Source organism: Sorex araneus, chromosome 2, assembly GCF_027595985.1.
Source record: "Sorex araneus isolate mSorAra2 chromosome 2, mSorAra2.pri, whole genome shotgun sequence".
Classification (NCBI taxonomy): domain Eukaryota; kingdom Metazoa; phylum Chordata; class Mammalia; order Eulipotyphla; family Soricidae; genus Sorex; species Sorex araneus.
This window is the reverse complement of record NC_073303.1, coordinates 309280714-309299899: the sequence shown is the minus strand read 5'-3', so window position 1 is coordinate 309299899 and position 19186 is coordinate 309280714. Positions and strand designations below refer to the sequence as shown.

Genomic DNA, 19186 nt, shown 5'->3' with positions numbered 1-19186 from the left:
GCCAACCCTGGTTTAATTCCCAAAGCATTTGGTCCCCTGAGCACTTCTATGAGTGATCGCTGAGCACCAACCGGTGTGACTCCCACTCCAAAAATATACCCAAATATATACATATATATTAAAAATGAAGACTTCAGTGGTATAAAATACAGAATAGAAAGATGTTAGATCAAAGGAGCTATTGTTTAAAAAAAATTTTTTTAAATAAAACAAAGTATTTTACCCAATACATGATAATATACTTTCAACTAAAAATTAGTTTTATTGGTATAAAAAATGGTTTTACTGGACGTCAAAATACCGCATGGCCGCCCACCTACAAGATGGTCAGACTTCTTCGTCAAAACCCTGAACGAACAGTTTGAGGCTCTTTCTGTTCATGGAATGAGCAGATAGCATTGGGATACACTAGCACGCGACAGGGACGAATGGAGATATTACTGGCGCCCACTCGAGCAAATCAAAGATCAACGGGATGACAAGTGATACAAGTGATTGGTATAAAAAGATATTTATTTTTAAATGCAGATTATTAAAATTAGACGAGACCTAATATACTTGAGAAGCAAAAAAAGAATCCAGTATGAGGGAGACAAAGAAGACTACGTTGACTTAGGAGCAGGAAAAAAAAAAGATCCCACCAATTCCTGATAAGAAGTGAAGAATATTCAGGCTGGAGCGATAGCATAGTGGGTAGGGCATTTGCCTTGCACGCGGCTGACCCGGGTTCTATTCCCAGCATCCTACATGGTCCATGGTCCCCTGAGCACCGCCAGGAGTAATTCCTGAGTGCGGAGCCAGGAATAACCCCTGTGCATCACCGGGTGTGACCCAAAAAGGGGAAAAAAAAAAAAGAAGTGAAGAATATTCAACAATGTAAAATCCTGAGATAAATAAAAGTAAGGAAAGCAAGAAAAACAGTGAGGAAAATGGGGTCCTGTCACTTGGGGTGGCCACTACATTTTCAGCATAACAACCATGAAGAAGGCTGTCTGCAGAAAGCAGGACAAACATGGATTCAAAACCATGATGAAAATGCAAATGGCCTGATGGATTCCTTGGTATTTCGTCTTAGAGATGCAAAGACGGGGAAAAGCAACATAGTAAGAAAAACAATTAGACATAATGCTTATTTTTAGACACTGATCAATTCGTCCCACTAACGATAATTTTAAACAAACAAAACCCATTTCCCTTTGCTCAAGGGGCTGAAGCATCCGCTCTGCACGTGGGCACCCTCGGCTGCTCCTGCAGGACCCAGAGTGGCCCTGCCCTGTGCCCGGCCCCCAGTGCTGTTAGTTGTAGCCCATAAAAAAAAAAAAGACATAACATATGTTATTTTGTATTTTTAAAATTTTTAAAATTATGTTCCACCAAACTAAATTAAGTGAATTATAAACATGTTTATTAAGCTAAAGGGTTTCAACTCTGTCATGGGAGACCCACACATATGACGTTCATCAAATGTCAACTAACAAAAAGTCATTTCATTTCAAATGTGTTTTCATTGTTGGCTTTTTGGGGCAATACCATATTATGGGATTTTTTTGTTTGTTTGTTTATGAACTACACATTTTAAAACTTTCAAAAGTATCATTCTTGTTCAAGCAATGATATTTTTTCCTTTCTGCTGTGAAAGTTAAGAAAAGGAATAATGCAACTGTTTTCAACCAAAGTTTTGTCCCACCTGGTGCTATCAACTGGTGAATGCTGGAAGTCCTGGTGACAGCTGTGCTTCTGGATTCCAGGCTGGGGCTTTCTCCTTTCTTACTACTTTCCGGAGAAGAATCACGTTGGCTGATTTTGGAACTGGTCACTGTTGTTTTATTATGACAAATTGTCAATGACTGAGTTTGATTAGTGCTTTTTGGTGGACCATTCTGTGAGCTAGATAATACACCGAGCTTCTGGCTGCGTAAAGTTAAATTCTGAACCTAAGAATCACATAAAAAATAAGGACAAAACAGGTGGCATTAATTCGTGTGGTAATAGTAACCATTTTAACAATAGTAAGAGCATACATATAATATGCTTTTCTACATAAAGCTCCAAGCACTTGAAATAATTTACTAATCCTGAAGGAAAGATTAAGCTAAGTAAACCAATCTAAATATTAAATAGATTTTTTTTTTAAATGAAGGAAAAGAATCACTAAGAACTAAAGGACTGAGGGGCTAGTACAGAGGCTGGAGTCCATGCTCTGCATGCAAGAAACTTGGGTTCGATTCCTGGCACAACAAGCTTTCCTCAGTACTGGTAGAAGTGACCCCCTAGCCAGGAATATTTCCAACCAGGTGTGGGCCAAAAAACAAACAAACAACAAAAATTTTATGCAGATTAAATGAAAACGATGGGACCAGGAAGATAGCTCAGGGGTCAGTACATGCTTACACGCACCGAGCCGAGTCACTACAGAACTGCAAAGTTTCCCCACCTTCTCCCATCCCAGTTGCCAGATGGACACACTCAGTGGTGCACTGCTGGGTCCTCACACTGCTCCATCACCAGGCCCTTGCACTGACTGGGCCAAGCACCAGGAGCGCCAACAGGGCCATCTGAGCACTGCTTGGAGGACAAAAGCCTTTCCCCCACCCCCGCCACCAAAAAGAACTGAAAACAAAATATACACATACATATCAGCACATATACATATCAAATGAATTATGAATATGAGATAATTACCCTGCAACATTACTGTATTTTTATCTTTCCAGAAGAAAGACAGTTGAAAAGAGGGAGGAAGAGGGGCATTACAGGTAAAGGGGGAAACTTGAGCTAAGCTACAGAGTGACTTACATGTGCCAGGTCTGCCAAATACTTAAGGTGACAAGTCCCTATAAAAGTTATGAGAAGTTACTACAAATAAGGAGTAGATGTGGGTATGATACTGCTGTGTTATAGAGCAGCAATATTTCTGTTATCACAGAGGGGCAAATAAAAGTTACCAGCTGTATAGAGACTGCAAGGAAACACTTAATCTTACAAGAAGACTGATCCCTCAATTTACCAATCCTAATGTGATCATTACAGAAAGCATATTCTCCTGTTCAGAGAAACAGGACCGCAAATAAGGCTAGTAAGGTCTTGCACATAGCCAGCCCAGATTCCATCCCCAGCACCCCCCCCACAGCCAATGTTAAAATGTGGCTACAGTCTCTAGTCTTTGCTTAAACATTTGCAATGTATTTCAAACATGTAAAATATCCTAAAGTATATTATAAAGTTATTTTAGCTGTTCATCGAAAGATCACATTTTGAGTTGGAGTGTTAATATAGAAGGTAGGGTGCTTGCTGTGTTCGCAGCTGGCCCACGTGTGATCCCCAGCACCACATATGATTCCCCCAAACAGCAGGAGCGATTGCTAAACACAGTAAATCAACAACAAAAAAAGATCAGATAATAGATTTCCTTTTACTTTGAGGAGAGTACATTCTTTCTAAGATAAAAACTAGCAAAGCATTCCAGTATCTAACTTTCATTTCATCTGATTTCTCTGATGATTGATTTCTCTTATGGAAACTTTCTGACTTTTGAAAACAGTACAGGTTTCATATGAAGTATATCTAGTAATTTCATACCTTACATTTCTATTACAGATTCCCAAATACTCTCACATAAATTATTTAATTTGAATCTAACAAATACTGGGTGAATTACCACAGCATCCCTTCTCAGCAGATGAGAAGGCCAAGGTTTAATGACGCGTTGTTGCACAGTACTCCCTGGTATTGTACATAGTAAAACTTCTGATTCGTAGTCCATATCCTGGCTGTTGCGCCAAGTGCTACAATGAAAACAGGTGTGTACATATCCTTGAGTACTAATACTTTTGTATTTTGAAAGTATGTGCCATGAAATAGTATTGCTGGGTTGAATGCGAGTTCTATTTGTTTTGGGGGGTTTTGGTTTTTAGGCATCAGCCAGCAATGCTCAGGACTTACTCCTGGCTCTGCACTCAGAGATCTTTCCTGGCAGAGCTGGAAGAATCATATGGGATGACAAGGATTGGACCAGGTCAGCTACATGCAAGGCAAGCATCATACCCCCTATGCTATTTCTCTGACTCCTAGTCTTACTTTTTTTGAGAAGTCTCCATACTGCTTTAATGAAGTGTGTTGAACCAGAGGACATCCATGGATGCTGAACCAAAGGACATTCCCACCATTAGTAAATGATGGTTCTTCTCTCACAACATCTCACCAACACTGATTGGTGAAGCTCTGATATACATACACAGTAAATACTACTCAGCTAGAACGAAAGATGAAATCATGCAATTCACCACTACATGGATAGAACTAGAGAATGGTATCATGTTGAATGAAATTGAAAGGAGACACAGATACAGACTAATCTATCTCATTTCTTGGATATAAAGGTCCATACTAAGGGAGCATCAAATGATCAAAGCTGACGGAAATAGAGAGTTGGTCTACAGAACTAAAGGCTCAGTTCTGTAGACCAACTCTCTATTTCCGATTCAGGGAAAAGGGGATTACATGAGTAATCAGGGAAAAGTTGGTTACATTAGTCACTGAGGAAGGAAGCAGCACTCAGTACTAGTGAATCTGATACTGGGTAATGCATACATGACATTATTAACAATATTATAAATCAAAGTACATCAATAAAAACAGGGGAAACCTTACAGCAACAGAACATTGCTGGAAATAAAACATATGTTCTAGCTTTTAAATCCAAATAGCTATTTTCTTTACCTTAATCCAAATATCATTTCCTTACCTTCATTATTTATTTATTTATTTATTTATTTTTAAATTTTTTCTATTAACATTAGTCCTATGATTCCTTTCTGAAAATCAGGTTAGGGCAGGAAGAGGGGGCACAGTAGAAAGAAAGCAGTATTTAAAATAGTAAAAGTGAGAGTGAAATTTTTTTAAGGTAGAATGCTATAATTCTTTTTTATGAAGGCACTGTAATTTACAAACTTACTCATAGCTGAGTTTCATTCAGGTGTAATGTTCCAGCACCTATCTAATGTTCCCGCCACCAGTGCCAACTTCTCTCCAGCCCCAGACTCCCATCCCACCTTCCAGCTGACTCCCTGAGAGGAATAGTTTTTAGTTCTATTGTAGTTTGTATATCCTTATTTCATTGTTGCTGCTGGTTCTGTGGTTTAGAGATGTAAATACCCCACTGATATGCCCAGAACTCCTGTCATCTCTCTCAAATCCATTCCTTCCCAGTCCTTCTCCTTCCTACACTCTAGGGTCAAGGATGATCTACGTATTCCCTCCCCCCGCCATTACTCCCGTGCATTCCCTTGTCCTATTTTCCTACGTACCATAGATCGATGAGATCTTCTGACTTCACATTACATCCTGTAGTTCCACCCAAGTTGCAGTGAACTGCATGGCTTCATTGTTCCTTGCGGCTGATAGTATTCTACTGTGTGTATATATAACAGACTTTCACAATCCACTCATGCCACTGGTCTCTTGGATTAATCCCATAGCCTAGTTACTGTGCTAAGTGCCTCAGCAAATAATTGTGTGCATATACTGTTTTGAATAGTGTTTTAGTGTCCCGGGGTTAGATAACCACAAGGGGGATTGCTTGGTCATATGGCAGTTCAAGTTTTACTTTTCTGAGAAATTTCCATACTAATTTTCACAGAGGGTGAAACCAGAAAACATTCTCAAAAGCACTGTTTGAGAGTTCCTTTTTCTTTTTTACTATAGTCAAATATTTATTTAAAATTCATATGCCAACTTAGCCTTTCCCACCACATCATCACCAATACAGATTGTTCCTGGATTTTTTGATATGTACCATTCTCACTGGTACAAAATGACATGTCACTGTCTTTTTAAATTGGATTTCCCAGATAAGTGACGATGAGCACTTTTTCATGTGTTTATCCAGCCCTTTGTCTTCCTCAGAGATCACTGTATCACTGTCATCCTGTAGTTCATTGATTTGCTCAAGTGGGCACCAGTAACGTCTCTATTCATCCTAACCCTGAGATTTTAGCAGTCTCTCTTTACTCATCCCTCTCAACGGTGCCACATTGGAGGCTCTTTCAGAGTCAGGGGAATGAGACCCATCATTGTTACTGTTTTTGGCATATCGAACACGCCAAGGGGAGCTTGCCAGGCTCTGCTGTATGGGCAGGATACTCTCAGTAGCTTGCTGGGTTCTCCAAGAGGGAGAACTAGAGAATAAGAGGTCATGCGGCTGCATTTGCTTTGTTTTACAGTCTCTGGATCTTGGCCATTGATGGGATTACATGGCACCGGGGTCATTTTGTATCTTAGTTTTAGGCTGTGTTTCTTTTGCCATGCAGAAAACTCTTTAACTTGATGCACTCACATTTATTTGTTTTTTATTCTGTTGTCTGTCATTGAAGTCATGTCATGAAAACATCTTGGAGATCCAAAATTTGGAACATTATGCCTAGAGTTCTTCGATGTATTTTGTGGATTCTAGCCTGATCTCAAGGTTTTTGTTTGACTCTGAACTGACTTTTGTTTAAGGTGTGGAAACCCCTTACTGAAGACTCAGCTTCAATTTTTTGCATGTAGTTATCCAGTTTTTCCAGCACCATTTGAAGAGGATCTTTCTTCCATTTCATTTACCTGGCTCCTTTTTCAAAAATTAATTGATCACAATTCTGGGGGGTATTCTAATCCACTGGTCACAGAGTCTGACCTTATTCCAACACCATGCTGTTTTCATCAATATAAGTTTTAGTATAGTTTCTAGGTAGTCAATGAAATATGGCCAGTTCCTTATTTTTCATATAACTTTAACTATCTGAGGTGTTTTATGATTCCATATAAATTTTATTATTGACTGTCCTAAGCCTTTAAAAAATATCATTTGAAAAAAAATTATCATTTGAATTTGGATAGGAATTTTATTGAATCTATATAATAATTTAGGCAGCCTGGTCATTTTTACAAGATTGAATTTTCTAATTCATGAACATAAAAATTTTTCCATTTCCTGAGATCGTCTTCTCTTAAGTGACTTATAGTTTTCACAGTACAGATCTCTTACATATTTTGTTGATTCCTAGGCACTAAATGTTTTTCTAACAATACTTTGAATGAAAAAGACTCTGATATCTTACTTATTTTTTGCATTTAGATATGTAACTTTTTTTGCACTAAATTTGTAGTCAGCTACTACACTGTTCTGCTTCATTGTTTCTAGGAATTTTTCAGTGGACTCTCTAGATTCTTCTATATATATATACTATCATTGATCTAGAATGAGATAATTTTTTCTTTTCCAATTTGGATTCCTCTTTTATTTTTAATTTTCCTGCTTAATAGACATAGCTAAGTCTTCTATATTTTACTGCCTGAAACTGGAGGTAGTGGACACCATTGCCAAGAGGGATGTCCACATGGTCCAAGAGGGAACACTTTCAGTTTTTCACCATTGAGAATAACAATGCCTGTGGGTTTGTTATAGATGGTCAATACCATCTTAAGGAAGGATCCTTCCATACCTATTTTGCAGAGAGTTTGTATCATGAGTGGATGTTGGATCTTGTGGAAAATTTACTCTGTGTTGGTTGATATGATCATATGATTTTTATCTTTCCTTTTAACGTAATTGAAATGCATACTGAATCATCTTTATATCAATAAATTCAAAGAAAAATTGAATCAGGGTATGAAAGAATCCATACAAATGGAATAGAAGACGCTAAATAACACAACTGCAAGCCACAGCAATAAATTTCTGAATACAGAGGACAGTTATCAGCAAACTTGAAAACAAAATATAAGCCAGCAACAATAATGAAGTGGCAAAAGAAAAGTAAAAGAATGGAAGAGAATATAAGATTGTTTTTGGTGGCGTTTTTGGTTTGTTTGAGAGCTACACCCAGGCAGTTCTCAGGTATTCCTGTTCTGTGCTCAGGAAGCTCGAGAAACCCTGGGGCTTGGGGTACTGGGGACTGAAGACCGGTCAGCCACACTCAAGGTAAGTGCCCTACCCACAGTACTTATCTCTCCCGTCCAAGAATGTGCGATTCTTAATGGATAACAGCAAAAGTAATAATCTCAAAATAATAGGAATACCAGAAGAAGAGGAAAAAGGGAAGGAGCAAATGATGAAAGAAATAGTAACTGAGGATTTCCCCAGTCTCTGGAGGGGGCTTTCCGCAGAGATATGAGGCCCAAAGAATAACAAACAAAACAGACTCAAACTGAAAAACACCAAAACAAATAGCAATCAAAATGGTAAAAAAACAATGAAAGAGACTATTTAAAGCATCAAGAGTGAATAAAAACCTCACATACAAGGGATATATCATAAGAATCACAATATATCTCCCATACAACACAAAAGTGACATGACATATTCAAAAACTTTCAGACTAGATTTCAGTATCCTGCAAAGCTATCATTTTAGGGGACTGGAGAGATAGTACAGTGGGTAGGGTCTTGCATGTGGCCAGCCCGAGCTCAATCTCTGGCATCCCATATGGTCCCCTGAGCACCTCCAAAAGTAATTCCTGAGTATAAAACCAGGAGTAACCCCTGAGCATTGCCAGTTGTGACACACCCCTGCCTACAAAATAAGTCAAAGCTGTCATTAGATTTGAGAGAAAAATAACAACTTCAAACAAACAAGAGCTAGCAACACTTGTTACAACTAAACTAATTCTGCAAGAATTACTGAAAATCCACAATAAAAAGCAACAAACCAACAGCAAAAATAACACCACCACCACCACAGATAGAAACACGGCGTTTTATATCAGTAATTTCTCTCCATGAAAACAGACTGAATACTCCTATTAAAAGCCATATAGTGCCTGGATGGAGCAGAAGACAAAATTTATCTAAAAGACACCAAAATTCAAAGAATAAACACAGGTAAAGAGTGAAAGGACAGAAAACAAGTATGGAAGCCAACTGTAGACAATAACAAAAGATAGAGGTGGGGGGAGGAAGGGAGGGAAGGAGAGAGAAAGAGAAAAGAAAAGAAAATAGCTGACATATTTTTAACCATACTTAAACCAAATTAAAATGCATTCAGTCTAAAGGAAGTAATTAGAAACAGGGATGGACACTACTTACCAGGAAAGGGAACCACAGACCAAGAAGTACCAAGTCTTACCAACACACATGCACCAAATAAAAATGCAGCAACGTTTATAAAGCTTCTACTCAAAAATCTGTCACTGTCATCCCGTTGCTCATCGATTTGCTCGACCGGGCACCAGTAACATCTCCTTTGTGAGACTTGTTACTGTTTTTGGCATATCCAATAAGGCCCGGGTAGCTTGCCAGGCTCTGGCGTGCCGGCTAGATACTCTCGGTAGCTTGCCAGGCACTCAAAAATCTAGAGAAACAAATTGACGGAAACGCAATTAAGACTTCAATACTCTGTTTCACTATTAGACAAATCAACCAGACAGAATATTGGTAAAGATACAAAAAAGCCCTACACGAGGAGTTAGAAGAACTCAATTAATAAACATATGCACTAGCCTCAATGCCCAAAAAACTGAATACACATTCTTCTCTAGTGCACACAGAATATTCTCCATGATATACTAGGACATAATGCAAACATACATAAATTTATGAATATAGAAATCATACCAAGCTTTTTTTCAGACTGCAGTGCCAAGAAAGTAGAAATTAACTACGAAAAAAAAGATGAATGAAAACTCCAATACCTAAAAGCTGGACAAAACATTGCTAAATAACTGGATCAAAGAGGAAATCAAGGAAGAAATACAAGAATTCCTTGAAATTAATGTGAATAAAGAAACTATCAGAATGAGATTTAAAAAAAAAAAAAAGCTGTACGAAGGGGATAATTTAAAGCAGTACAGGCCTACCTTAAAGCTCAAATCAACAACCTAAACACACACCTCAAAAATCTGAAGGAACAACAAATCAATCCAAAAAATTCTAAAAGGAAGCAAAATGGGGCCAGAGACATAGTACAGCAGGTAGTGCACTTGTCTTGCACCACATGGCCGAGCTGGATTCACTCCCCAGCACCACATACAGTCCCGCAAGTACCTCCAGGACTGAGCCCTGAGTGCAGAGTCAGGAGCTGAGTTCTGAGCACTACTAGGGGTGGCCCCCAAATAAAATAAAAATAGAAGGAAGAAAAACTGAAATACACTCTAAAGAGTCAATGAAACCACATACTAGTTCTTCAAAAGAGTAAATGAGAGACAGCAGAGAAACCTTTAGCTAGGGTCATGAGGAAAAAAAGAGAAAACACCCAAATAAATTAGATCAGACAAAAGACAATAATTACAACAGACCACTCAGAAATACAAGATATGAGGTTACTAGGAGCAACTTTATGCTGTTAAACTGGAGAACATACATGAATAAATTTTTAGAATCATGTAATCTTCCAAAACAAAGAGAAAATAGAAAACCAAAACATGCATATCACAAGCAAAAAATGAAATAAAATAAACAGTAATTAACAAAAACCCCTGTCCTAATAGACTCACTGGTGAGTTCGACCAAACCTACAGAAAAGAAGTGTTGTATTACAATTCATTCTTTGAGCTCTTCAAAAATATTAAATAAAAAGAAATTCTTCCTAACAGAATGTTATGATGCTAACATTATACTAATAGACAAGGCAGATAGAAACACTACTAGAAAATAAAATTTCAGTCGAATCCCTCTGATGAAACACTGACACAAGTATCTGCAACAAAATCTAAGCAAACTGATCCAACACCACATCAAAAAAAAATTCTGCACCACAATCAAGTGGGGTTCATCCCAGGAATGCTGGGATAGCTCAAGAAAAACTGTAAATAGATCTCAGGACAGGGCGATACTGACATGCTCTCCACCGAGATGCGACCCAGGTGGCCACATGTTTGTGTGGCCACTCTGCGGCTGATCGACCACAATCCGGAGGCCAGCTAGACTACTTTTGGTACCAGCAGCTGCTTGCAGAGATGTCTCTAAGCTGTGAACTAAGCCATAGCCCCACGCCGGCCAAGGAGGGGAAAGGTCTTTCTCGGCTCTTTCCCTTTTCAGGGAAAGACAGCGTGGCATCCGTCATTTTATAAGGACCATTAAGGCGGTCTGAACTTGGAGGCAAGGGAAGGAAAAAAAAAAAGAGATATGAACTTGCAACAGTGGGACGCAGGCATGATCTCAGGACGGGGCAATACCGGCGTGCTCTCTGCCAAGATGCAACCTGGGTAGCCACACATTTATGTGGCCTCTCTGTGGCTGATCAACCACAACCTGGAGGCCAGCTAGACTACTTTTGGTACCAGCAGCTGCTTGCAGAGATGTCTCTAGACTGTGAACTAAGCCATAGCCCCATGCTGCCCCAGGAAGGGAAATGATGCAATTTCTAACAAAAATCTCCCTGGACTTAAGTTATTAAAATACTAAAATACAGAAATCCCAAACTGTGTGGCCACAATAGCGGAGTCTTGCACCACATGGCTTTTTTTAAACAGTTCCATGGTTCTGATGACTTCATCTCTCTTCATTCTCAGCAATGAAAAACTAATTAGCAAATGCTTCCTTTTCAGCAGGGCTGTTTTTTGGGGGTAAAGCTCCAACAACAATAGTGAGTTTTGTGTTGAAATATGGAATGTAATCAAGGTAAAGAGAAAGTGAAGTGAAATTTATCGGGGGTGGGGAGGTGGGGGGTGGGAGGTATACTGGGGTTTTTGGTGGTGGAATATGTGCACTGGTGAAGGGACAGGTGTTCGAGCATTGTAAAACTGAGACATAAGCCTGAAAGCTTTGTAACTTTCCACAGGGTGATTCAATAAAAAAAGAAAGGAAAAAAAAGAAAGATAAACTGTAAATAAATTTTAATAATAAGGAATAATTAACTGTTGTCTGAACTTCTCTAACTTAAACAGTATTAAAATGAAACATAAGGGTCAGAGAAATCAAGAGGTAAAGCACTTGCTTTGCATGTGGCCAATCCTGGTTCTGTCCCTGGCACTTCAAGAAATCTTTTCCCAGTCTGGGACATGCCTCTTGCTTTTTGTAACAATGCCTTTTGAAAAACAAATTTAATTCTGATTAAATCCAATTTGCCATTCATCTAAACTAATGCTTTTTATTCCCTATCTAAGAAAGCTTTATCTATCAGACCTTTAAAGATAATTCTGGTTTGTTTTTATTTGGGCTATTATTTTTTGGTTGTCATTCTACTCCTAGTTTACTTTTCTAAATGGTGTGAGGAGAATATTAAGATTCATTTTTTCCACAGTACCAAGGTAATATTTTAATCAAATTAATTTTAAACTTAAAACCCATTTTGATTAAATTATAGGATTATTTGCAAAGATGCCTATATACAAAATATATCTAAATCTCACGAGAAATAATTTGGCCATATAATAAAGCTTAAAATATAATGTTGTTAGCAAAACCTCACTAACGTCAATCATTTAGTGGCATTATAAACTCTACAGAATAACACTAAAAAATCTTGAGGTTCTCACTGATTTTACTAACTGCATATCTGAAATGCAAGACAAAGAGCACTGAAACCATCAGTAACTTAGACACCAAGGTATGTTTATATTAATCTGAAAATCCAGACTCAAATAACACATCATGAAGCTAGACAAGCTCACCTGAGTAGCTGTAGACTGACAGGAAGATGACGGTGACGACGAGACAACAGGAATGTCAGACTGTACAGCAGCCACAGTGGTAGCGGGTGTGAAAATCAGCTGTACAGACAGAAAAACCAAAAATATACCCTAAGACAAAAGAACATGTCTCACACACAATGTATAGCAGGCAAGAAAGACTGAAATTTATGACAGAAAGATGATGCAGTCTGCTTCCTAAGCAAAAGGTTTTGCATAACAAAGAGAAATTTCTGATAACTCAAAAAAATCATAAACTTTTTTTTAAACAGTCCATGGTTCTGATGACTAGAAAAATAAATCAGTGCTCAAAAAATGAAAGTGCATTTTGGTAATATGAAATCCTCATACCAAATTTTGCTGTAAATAAGCTATTATACTTAAACTTTCCCCAGTTCAAAACGCTGTGGCAGGATTCCTAAAATGTAAGTTAAATGGATAGTTACTAATATGTATATCATGGTTATTAATCTTGATGCAAATTAAATGTCAGTGAGAAACATAAAAAAGAACACCAAAAAAGTCTTTCCAGTCCTTCACCACAAAGGATAACTATACTATATACCTTACCATATTTCACTCAAATACATAAATACACAAAAATACACAAATCTACAGTACAAACCTAGGTTACTCTTGAGTGTGAAACTATTTGTAAAGAGTCCTTCTAAATGAAAATGCCACAACAGGTCACAGTTCAACACCAAGACAGCCTACTGAAAACAAATTTCACATCTACCCCCGCACCACCCCCCCAAAAAAGGAAATTGACATACTTTATTTACTTATTACCACCACCTCTTTTCAAATGTGTTTAAACATCAAAATAGAAGTTCATTAAGAAAGCAATGCAGACAGATTATCTAATAGTATTAATATACAATCCACACAGAGGTTATCTAATCCAACTTAATTATGGCAATTGGTTTAAAGAATGTGTAAATACTCTACTTCTAGATTATAACAAGAGTTATTTTTCAAAAATCATTTGGTTAAAGTTAAATGACCAATTAGGGATCTTTTAAACATCAGCTCTTAAGTATACTGATTTAAGTGGATAAAATAACAAAGTATAACTTTCACAAAAAAAGTAATTTTCAATACAAGTAACAACAGTATTAAATGTAAAGTGATGTTCCATTTTATGTGAGCAATATGAAACTGTCAGTTCAGGTCAAATGGCAAAATAACAAACATTTCAAACGGTCCAGCCTAATCTGGAAGCATGTTATTAAAATTTAGGGAGGCGGGGGAAGGGAAGAGTACAGCAAGCAGGGCTTTGCCTCGCATGCAGCTGACCAGGTTTGATCCCTGGTATCCCATATGGTCCCCTGAGCATGCCAGGAGTAATCCCTGAGCATCACCGGATGTGGCCCCGAAACAAAAAAAAAACAAAACCCGATCTTATGTGGAAGAAGGACGATCCAAAAATATGACAATCTTTACTGAATTTTATTTTTAAATGAACAGTGGGTCATATTAATTCTTTTTATTTAGAAATACGATGGCAAACTTTAGAGATTTCAGTGGATAGAGAACCAGGATATATTTTGTTGTCAAATGAAAAACAATATATACATATGTATACACACATATGCATATACATAAACACATGATCCAGCATGAAGGTCAAAAATGTTCTTATCTAATTTCCGATACAAATATTAAAGTTCACAATTAAATTAAGAAATCAGAAGGTGGGCCGGAGTGATAGCACAGCAGGTAGGGCGTTTGCCTTGCACGCGGCAGACCCGGGTTCGATCCCCGTCATCCCATATGGTCCCCAAAGCACCGCCAGGAGTAATTCCTGAGTGAAAAGCCAGGAGTAACCCCTGTGCATCACTGGGTGTGACCCAAAAAGAAAAAAAATAGAAATCAGAAGGTATTCAAATCAGAATAGCCAAATTAACCTTGCTGAATTAACAAAGGACCAAAAGAAGTGTAAGAACTCAAATTACCAAGCTCAAAGTGAGATGAAGAAAACCAAAACTAGGCTCATCTGTGTAATTACCAGACTTCAGAAGATACCTCAATACAAATTATAAACTCCAAAGTTAACAACCTAGCTTTTAATTTCTTACTATGTCATTCATTCTAAGATGTCAAAGATACACAATGTTGTTTTATGTGGGACCCTCTGGGTTAATTAACTTATTACTGTCTCAATACGAAAAAGATTTCCATTAAAAAAGTCATGGTTTAACTCTTAGCTACCTGCACAATATAAAACACTTTATAATCACTAAACCAATTATAGCTACTAAACACCCACAATCAAAAATAACATCTCAATTTTACAGATGCTAAACATGAAATTTTAAACCAATTAAATTTTATATTAAAAAAAGAATCCTTTCTGTGTTACAGAATATTGGGTCCCCAATGTTGCTAAATTACTATTTAATAATCCAAGAAGGACTGTCAATTAAAAGTAAATTTTTCATGTCAATGTCTAGAGACTTACAAACATAGATATAAAAAAATAAAAAGCACTTCTTATTTTTTAAATGCCTTTTAGTGCATTAAAGAAACATTTCATCTCTTTGTAACTCAAGCACTAGAAAAACTTAGAAGCTTCTATCTTACCATTTGAGCTCGGAGATACATTTGCGCTTGGCTTGCTGTCAGGGTTGGGGAGGTACTCCCTAGTAACATAGTCTGCTGGGTAATACTGCCGCTGGTAGAACTGGAAGTCTGGGAACGACTTATTAACTGTGCGGGTGTAGGAGAAGTGGAGAGGTTGATCTAAGGAAGAAAACACATTATGTCATAGACCTCCAATTCTTGCTTCCATGTCAATAAGTTGTACCACTCTGCAGTCAGATAAGCAATAATGGCATAAATAGCTGCTAAAGAACCTAAAAAGAAAAGACACCATTTGGGACAGACCCTTCTGCATATACGTAAACAAGAGCATCTGCTTAGGAAGACAATTTCTAAGGATAACAACATCATGATTCAATAATATCCCAGTATCAGGCCAAAGCAATAGCACAGTGAGGAGGGCACCTGCTTGCACACAGCCAACCTGGGTTCAATTCTCAGCACCCCGGGCAGTCTCCTGAGTCTGCCAGGAGTGATTCCTGAGCACAGAGTCAGGAGTAAACCCTGAGCACTGCTGAATGTGACGCCCCCCCCCCCAAAAAAAAATATATATATCAGTGTTTTGTGTATGTGTGTGTGAGAAAAAGAAAGAAAGAGAGAGAGAGAGTGTGTGTGTGTGTGAGAGAGAGAGAGAGACAGAGGGAGAAGATAGTTTTATTGAAACTTCCTTAGATGCAAAGGGGGAGAAAGAAAGGTAGTAAGTGTTCACCTGAGTGGAAAAAGCAAAGAGACATAGAGACAATCAAACAAAATACAAAGTTCTCTTTTTTTGGCTGGTAGGGAGGGGATGGAGGGTGGGCCATATCTGCGATGCTCAGGGGTTACTCCTGGCTCTGGCACTCAGGAGTCACTCCTAATGGTGCTTGGGAGGCTGTATGTGATGTCAGAGAGAGACCGGGTCAGGGAGTGCAAGACAAATGCCCTCCCTGCTATACTATGGCTCTGGCCCAAGATCCCTGTTTTCAAGGCTTGAAGAGCAAATCTGACCCCTGTATCTTAAAATGCTATTTCCACTTTCTTCAAAAGAGAGGGCTAATTAATGTCCATTATTTTAGTATCTCATGCAAGAAAGCATTCCAATAAAGTTTAAATTATTTTGTCATATTGTCCTCTCCGAGGGACTTAAGACATAAACAAAAAAACTAAAATGCAGATAATTCACTCACATGTATAAAACACACACTGACAAAATTAGCATAACATTCTACCACAAAGTCTCTTGGAAAATGAAACACAATTCTGCCTGTCAAGTAGATGGGAAAGTCTTGAATACTAGTCACAGGATCAACACTACTTTAAAATTTAAAGGTGAGCCCAGAGGCCGAGTCCAGCCCTGCCCGAGCCCTAGCAGCCGTTCCCACACTCCAGACACGCTGCCAAACAACTAGGCCAGATTCTCCTCACAGCTCAACTCAGAGGACATGCCAAACTGGAGAAACTCCCAGTACACTGGTCTTCAGCCTGAAAATTCTGGAGACTTCTAGCAATGGGAAAAGGAAGCTTCCCCCACCGTGTCCCCATACTGCCAATGGCCCTGCAGCCATGCCCATAGGCCACAGCTTCTACCATGTAAATGGCCAGGCTTCATAGCTTCACAACTAATCTCAGAAGAGACACGGAGCCAAGTCAAGAAACTCCCAGGTACACTGGTCTTTGGCGAAACACTCTGGGGCCTCCTCGGGCCCATGGAACTGTGAATCACCCTGGTCTACAACTCGAGAAGGCCTGGCACGCACAGCACCTCCAAACCCCACAATACTGACAGCCCAGCAGAAGCACAGCAAATCAGACTAAAGTAGCATATAAATCGACTAAGACTCCAGGCCACATGGCGGCAGCAGAGATGGCTGGCCCTTCCGGGCTCCCCGCCTTCCTGGGGTCCTGGCTGTCACGCCCACAAACTGTCTCCAGATGTCATCTCAGCTCTTCAATGGCCTTGATGCAGAGACTCCCAAATGAATCTTCAAATGGATTAGCTCCCTACAGAGCTGTCTCTGGACCCCAACCATTCACAATTTTAGAATTCCAGAAGCACACAGTCATTTTTGCAGTCGCCTGACTTCTAATGATATTCATAATAAGCAACAGAAAATAAATTATCTAGCATCTGCCCCTGGCAGGCAGGCGTGAATGGTGGGGGGAAATCAGAAATAATGGTGATGGGATTGGTGTTGAAATATTGAATGTAATCAATGTAAACAACCTTACGAAAATAAAATTTAAAAAAATATAAAGTAGCATGTAAATCCACCAAGCTCAATAACTGAAAACAATTAACACAGACGTCTCAACTAGCAACAAACAGCTCAGAAAATCCTCAATAACTTTAATAACACCATTGTTGGGACATAACAATTTTCATAAATTTTATTTTATTTGAACTTTTTTTTATAATTCAATTTATTATTTTATTGTCACCAACAATATGAAATAAACCACTCTGTGCCTGTCAAGGGAACAGGTCTAAGAAGTGAGTGTGAAACTGGGGACAACTGTAGAGGGAAGACACACTGGTGGAGGGATTGGTGCTAGAACACTGAATGCCCAAAAATAACTACATTATGAACAACTCTGCAAACCACAGTGTTTAAGTTTTTAAATAAAACAGCTAGCGCGCGCTCTCTCTCTCTCTCTCTCTCTCTCTCTCTCTCTCTTCCCCCGCCCCCACATCCCTCCATAACCTCTGAAAGTATCTGCATTTGCCTTGAATATGAGGTCCTCTGTTTGAAACCTGGCACCACACTACAGAGAGGACAGACAGAGGGGAGGGGAGTGGGCAGGGAGGGGAAAAGGAGGAGAGAGAGAGGAGAAGGAAGAGAGAGGAGAGTAAGTGAGAGAGGGAGGGAGGCTGCTAACTGGATAGATCTATGAAAGTAAACTGGGTTAAACAGACAATGGAACATTTTACCAATTTCATACCACGTTAACATATTATACCTGAGCAGTGCCGGGTGTGGCCCTCCAAACTTGTTTTAGTTTTGTTAATTTTTAAACCTTACTTTGAATCAAGATCCTGAAAAGGGTTGCTCAAAATGTGCAAAGGGAGCTGGAAAAGTGCCACCCATATTTTCTGAGAAGAGACAGGGGGGCTTTGTCATCCACTGTTTTTGATAGGGCAGAAAAACATACAAGATTATGCTGCAACCTGGCTTAATGTCTGGCATATAATACTGACACCCCACTAGCAACAATCACCAGACCCCCCTCTGACAAATTTAGTGAATTCTCAATCTTATGTACCATCTTTTTTCTGACCCATTCCCAAAATGTTCATGCCTTTTCCTCAACATGTCTCTTCTTTAGTTCATAAGGTATCATATCAACTCACACAGTGTCAAACAATTCAAACCTGATAACTCTCAATCCTTGACAATAAATCCTTATTCTGAGCTCCAGATCATATCTTCCTTGATATTCAAACACCAACTTATTTGACTGCTTCCTAAGTCAGCAAATGGTGGACTTCCTAAGTCACTCTTCAAATGACCACTTACTTCCTGATCTCCTTCAACACCCTCCCCCCCCCCCCCCACACACACACACACATCCTTTATTTTCATTTCAATCACTTAGTCTGAGAGTAAACTAGGTCAGGCCCTTCCAGCAGATTACTTGAGCAGTTACAAATCTTCCTTGCCTAAAATCTTGTTAAGATAATCACAATAATTTGCATCAGTGGTCAAAACCTTGGCCAACAACAAGAAGTTTTCATGTATCGATCAAGACTTCCCTATGACCCCACTTTAACACACATGTAAGGATTCCACTCCCTTATAATCAATCTACGCAGTTAAGTGAGGTATAAACGATGCGTGGTATTCTGCCCAACTTGATGTGCAACAACTAATAATCTGACATATGCTACAGGAGCAAACAGTCAAAACAGAGAAGCCTGAGTGAGCACAGTGGGTAGGGCGCTGGACTTGTACGTGGCAACCTGGGTTCAATTCTCAGCACCACTGGTCTCCTGAGCCCGC

General features: G+C 38.9%; 1 protein-coding gene across 2 annotated transcripts in view; it reads right to left on the bottom strand.

The window, feature by feature from the left end:
- Positions 1-19186, bottom strand: part of PHC3 (polyhomeotic homolog 3) — a 99897-nt gene that overhangs the window by 47573 nt on the left and 33138 nt on the right. Inside the window, exons 6-8 of one of the 2 annotated variants that reach the window (XM_055125715.1) lie at positions 15192-15350; positions 12588-12686; positions 1688-1934 (exon numbers count right to left, since the gene is read on the bottom strand). In XM_055125715.1, coding sequence (XP_054981690.1) covers positions 1688-1934; positions 12588-12686; positions 15192-15350 — 505 coding nt within the window. The remainder of the gene's footprint in view (positions 1-1687; positions 1935-12587; positions 12687-15191; positions 15351-19186) is intronic. The other variant, XM_055125716.1, reaches the window with a different exon arrangement.